This window comes from Varanus komodoensis, unplaced genomic scaffold (assembly GCF_004798865.1).
Source record: "Varanus komodoensis strain SLA01 unplaced genomic scaffold, ASM479886v1 scaffold8, whole genome shotgun sequence".
NCBI lineage: Eukaryota > Metazoa > Chordata > Lepidosauria > Squamata > Varanidae > Varanus > Varanus komodoensis.
The window spans coordinates 32525641-32531122 of NW_025336481.1; the positions used below are offsets into that span (position 1 = coordinate 32525641).

Sequence of the window (5482 nt, forward strand, 5' to 3'; positions counted from 1 at the left end):
TCCAAACAACATGATTTTTCACAAATCACCAGAAACTGGAAAATAACAATTTGCATAGACCTATCTTTCGTATGGCTTCTATCTCGATCAGCTTAAAAAGAGGACACATTTGTGGGAAAGAGGGAGTTTGTGAGCGCTAATGTTAAGTACCTGATCTTTGCCTTTTTCAATAAAAAGCTCTGTCTTCCTCCAACTCCATGCATGTTATTCTAGTTCTTTCCTTTCCACCATGCATTCCAAGCAAAGGGAGAGTAATGGAGTTCAGTGTGATTATCATTGATTTTGGTACCCATTTCAACAGGCAGAAGCTTTCGGTTCCCATATGATCTCTTATGACTGTAAAGATGATCCTTGACACTACAGTTCTGCTCTTGAAAAGGGACTTGTATGTCCACGTGCCTCACCATCCTCCATTTCCACCATAGTGAAACATGATGGGGCTTCCATCCTTAATAACTTCAGTGCGTGCCTCTGTTTTCTTCCCCATGGCATAGAACTAAATGACTATGTCATGGTTTTCGACCCTTACTGATCCTGGGTAGCTCTCAAGTGCGAAGATTTCCTGATCATTTTAAACATTGTTTACTACTTGTGTTTTACGAAGCATGTACTCTCTGATACCAACAAGTACCATGTTGGCTTTACTTGTCTTCATTCATTTTATTATTGATTTAATAAATGTATGGGATTCTCTTAGTTATCATCACTTTTTCACTGTGGTAGGAGTCACTGAGAATGGAAAATTTTGCTATCATATTTTACTTTGCATGTTTACATTCCAGTTCTGGAAAGCTTAAGATGGGGTGTGTGTGCATATGTGTGCACATGTGTGCCCTCACACAGACACACACACACAATTAAACTCCTGTTTCCATATTAGTTCCAGTCATCTCTAGTGTTTAAGTTAAACAAAAGATTTACAAAAATTATTCTGTATTTCTATAGTAACCTAAGGTTGCCATACTATACGCACTTACCCAGAAATAAGCCCTATAGAGCTCAGTGGGACTTATTTCTGAGAAGTAATGTATATGATTGAATTATAGGCTTGTAGCTGTATCAGAGTATCACTGGGAATTATTCAGACAAAGAAAATGCATTGGTTTAATTTATTTCAGTGGAAGGGATTTAGCTACTTGTATGAATGGATATTAACCATTTAACTTTGATTGGATCATGCCCACTGTATGCAATATTACATAGTGCAATAGAAGAATCTTTATGTAAAAATGATAACTTTGGCTCAAAGATAACAGTATGTCAAACTTCACCCGAGTGCATTTGTACATTGGTGTTTCACTGAAGAACTTGAACTGTGGGGCTAACAGACAGATATAGCATTTGAGTGTTGTCTTAAATCATCAATAACAAAGTTTCTCTTTTCACACAGAGTCGACCTTCACTAAATTGTTGTTTGTGATTAGCGGTGAAGGTTTGGTTTTCATCCTGTCTACTGCATCGTTGGAGCTGTCCTGAAAGAAAAATTTTGCTGTACAAATTGTCACAATAATTCGCTTGTATTCTCGTCTGAAATTCTGGTTCAAGAGTCCATAAATGATAGCATTAAGGCAGCTGTTGAAGTATGCCATGTAGTAACTGGAAACAAACAACCACTCTGGAATCTGGGGAGTTATTGTTTCTGGGTTGACAGCCACTGCGAGGCCTATGAAATTCAAAGGAGCCCAGCATACCGCAAAGAGTACAAAGACCACAAACATGGTCACAAAGTTCCTAAAGTCATGTGGCTTCAATTTGGGTTTGTTATCAGGTTTAACTCTCCTCCGTACCTGAATGACTAGGATCCATATCCTCAAGTAGCAAAATGTAACTATAGCGATTGGGAGCATGAAGTGGAAAAACACAACTGCTATTGTGTACGCAGAGCTCACTGACTGCGAGAAGGTACATGAGTAGATCCTGGCATCGTACTGAAGGGATCCCACAAACAAATTGGGCACAATGGCAACAAAGGTCAAGAGCCAGATGAGAAGGACATAGCACAGAGCATTCTTGTCGCTGTACAGCTTGTCATACTTGAGGCTGTGGCAGATGTAGCAATACCGGTTGATTGCGATTCCAGTAATGTTGAATATGGATCCAATGACACTTAGGCCCATAAGAAACCCACTGATTTGGCAATGGACATATCCCAAGTTCCATCCATTGTGAAAGACAGATGTTAGGACTAGAGGATATGGGTAGATGGCCACAACCAGGTCTGCGATGGCTAGGCTGACGACAAAGACGTTTCCTGAAAAACAAACATAGATACATTGATAAATTAATTACATTAGTTGGTTCCATGTTTTTAAAACCAAAGCTTCGTTCCAGTTGGACTGGTATTATATGCATCTCTTAAAGAGTTTTTGGGTTTGTTGCTGGTGGTCTAGACTGGTTCCTACAGGTATCCTTGTTATCCTGGTCTGTTGTTGCTGGTACATAACACTTTTAGGCTGGACAGTTATCTTTAAGCACACCCAGGCCTCCTATTCATGGCCTTGGGAAGGGGCATTGTTCAGGACTGTAGATCACTGATGCCACACTGGAGAGGGATTCAGTATTCCTATTCCTTCTCGCTCTCTCACCCGCCCCCACTCCTCTCCTGGATCTGTCCTGTACTGGACTATTCCTGCTAGCAGTCTGGCCCTTTTGGTCATTTTCACTTTGTTGGGTGAGTGTTGTAGTCTGAAAAATGCCAGCTCTTGTAAGGATTTAAAAGACTTTATAACAAAGTTATGAACACAGAAATCAAACACTGCAACAGACCCAGATACCAGCTCCATCACTATATTTGCTCTGACAATGCTATTGCAGGAACTAACATGTCAGCCACAACATCAGGCGGTCATATACCCACTCATCTTTCAATATGACATATCCAATCGTTTTCCAGCAACACCCTGTTGCTACTGCTCTGTGTGTGTGTGTGACATACTAAGCAGCCTGGCATTTATGCAAAAGAACAACAAAGTGAAATGTGGTCATCCAATCCACAGTATTATTTATATTATTTAAAGTAGCAGTTGTGATAGCAATAACAAGCTTGATACAAGATATGCTTATTTATATCAAGCAGTTTATAAGATGCATAGGGCACAATCCTGTGGCCTCCCAACATTGCCTAGGGCACTAGAGGATTCTCTGGAGTCCCGGCTCTGGGATCCTGCAGTTTTGGAGCTGGGACTCCAAAGGCCAAGCCATGCAGAAAGAACTGTGCCAGGTGCCTCCTCTGAAGGCACACATGGGCCTTGGAGGGGAGAAAAAGGTCCCTGCTGGGAGTAGAGGCTGGGGCTGAAGACCTATGCAAATTCCTATTTGCACCCCAGTTTCCTTTCCTCCCTCCTTCTGGCACTTCTCTAGCTGACCAAAAATGACTGTCCAGGGTGCAGGTCCTGGAGGCAGCTGCTGCTTGGTCCCATTAAGAGTACTGGAGGCTGTAAGCCCGGAGTTCAGAGGCAGCCTTGCAAAGTTCCCAGTGCTCCTAAGAAGCATGCCCTTTGGTATGTGCAATCCTGGTTCTATTCCATGCACATTTCCAAACAAAATTACTGCACCAAATCTAGCTCTGCTTATCTACCCTTATGCATAGAGAGTTGCACCACAATGTGGAGGAGAATGTGCCTTCAGATATGTGTCCAATAAAGAGAAAGGCAATGCAGACAGACATCAGCAACTGCAAAAGCACCAAAATGCACAGTCCTGTCTCTACCTTCTGGCTCAGCTAGTCATGCTTAGCTCTGCCTCATGCATGATTAGAGCTTGGTCAGGGCAACTGTCCTTAAGCTTAGCCTCTGAAAATGGCACAGAGCAGTTGAAGAGTGATAGAAGCATTGTGCAAACTCCAGCTACTGTCTGAAACTTTATTCTTTTCCAGTTGATATTATCTCCCTCAGATCCAAACAGTCTATTTTAGAATCCAGGTTCTATATTTAAACCTGGCTTGCATTAAAGAAAAAAAATCCATGTGCATATTAAATTTTAATTTTGTGACAGGGGCCTGTGGGATTTACTTCTGATTAACACATTAAATTTGGTACTGCAGGTGGCCATGCAAGAGGCTGTGAATGGCTTCAGACCCAGAGTGTACATTTCAGCAGAGCACGTGTGCAGCAACATCTCTTCCCATCTAAAAATAGGACTTACACTTTACATTATTTAGCAATTTTCACAGGGGTCTATTTTAGTAGCTCAGCCAGGAAAGTTGTATTCTGTGGTAGCAGCTGTCACGTTAGTCGATCGACTTAGCCAAGTGACTGCTTGCTATATACAAGCTGGCTGTGTTGGGCAAGCAGGAACTGACCCAGGCTGCCCCAGGCCCAGGCAGCTCCAGAAACAAGCCTTCTAAGCAACCAAGACCTGACCAGCCCCCAAAGCCAGAAATGAGACCAGATGAGTGACCTTTGAAAGATTAAAGCCCCATGACCTATTCTTGGGTCCTGCCTGTGTGGTGTTTGGACCCAGGTATAGAAGAACATTGGTGAGGCTGTTATTACATGTTGATATGTACTAAATCCAAGACATTGCAGTTGATTAATGTAATTATGTTAGGGACAGCCACATTACTGGTAGCTATTGAAAGGGCACTGACTTAAGGAACAAATCTGGGAGTGTGATGATATGTCTCTGAGCATTTAGCTTCCTTGTGTTCCAGCACCCAGCATAAACCTCCTACCCCATCCATGAACATTTGCTGTTTCTGGATAATTTTTGTATCCCAGAACACAAAACTGCCTCTGGGGATTCAAAGGTCCCTTAAGGAAAGGCCCTTGTTTGACTTGATATTTCTTCCAACAGGTTAGTCAGCATACCAATGGATCTCTCATTTCAGCTGCTCTAGGTAACTTCAGACAAAAGCTATCCTTCATCAAGGTACAACCAGCATAGCAAGGTTTCCACCACCAACATAGGGTCAGAAAAACTGTGCTTTCCCCTGTCAGCTTACAATCAGAATAATAATACTTTCACCCAGTGGATTTTAATGTTTGGTTGGAGGAGGGGTTTGCCCCACTTCATGATATTCAAAGCAAACTAAGATGACCAGTAGTTAACTTCCTTTTGTGCCCCCAATGCATTTATGTTGTGTGGGGTAACAAAAGCACCCCAATGGCTAAGTGTTAGGCAGATTTTGTGCTCCAGACATTGGTAGTTTATAGGAAAAAAAATCAAGAAGGCACATGACTGAAATGGCCATGCAGCTGGCAGACTTTGGAACAATTAGATTGTAGGTAGACTTGGTGTAAATTACACAACATAGTTTGACCTTGGGGTGTGAAAGTCACCCCGGGATGCTGTATGAAGGAAAGCCAAACACAACTTGGTGTTGCCTCTCAAGTAGGGAAAGATTGCACACCAGGGCTGAAGATTTTATTATAAGCCCTCTCCAACTCAATCAATCCATGTTTTAACTCCAGCAGTCCTTCAACAAATAGTGCCCCTTTGGCAGGATTAACAAACAACTCTTCCCTTTTGCTTTTCCCTCCCC

The 5482-nt window shown here is 42.2% G+C and overlaps 1 protein-coding gene across 1 annotated transcript; it reads right to left on the reverse strand.

Moving 5' to 3' along the window:
• Window positions 1-914: 914 nt before the first annotated feature.
• LOC123036500 (melatonin receptor type 1A) lies at window positions 915-2249 on the reverse strand. The gene has a single exon (XM_044455791.1). The coding sequence runs from the start codon at window positions 2115-2117 to the stop codon at window positions 1383-1385; it is 735 nt and encodes a 244-aa protein (XP_044311726.1). The 5' UTR covers window positions 2118-2249; the 3' UTR covers window positions 915-1382.
• Between the last annotated feature and the right edge of the window lie 3233 nt (window positions 2250-5482).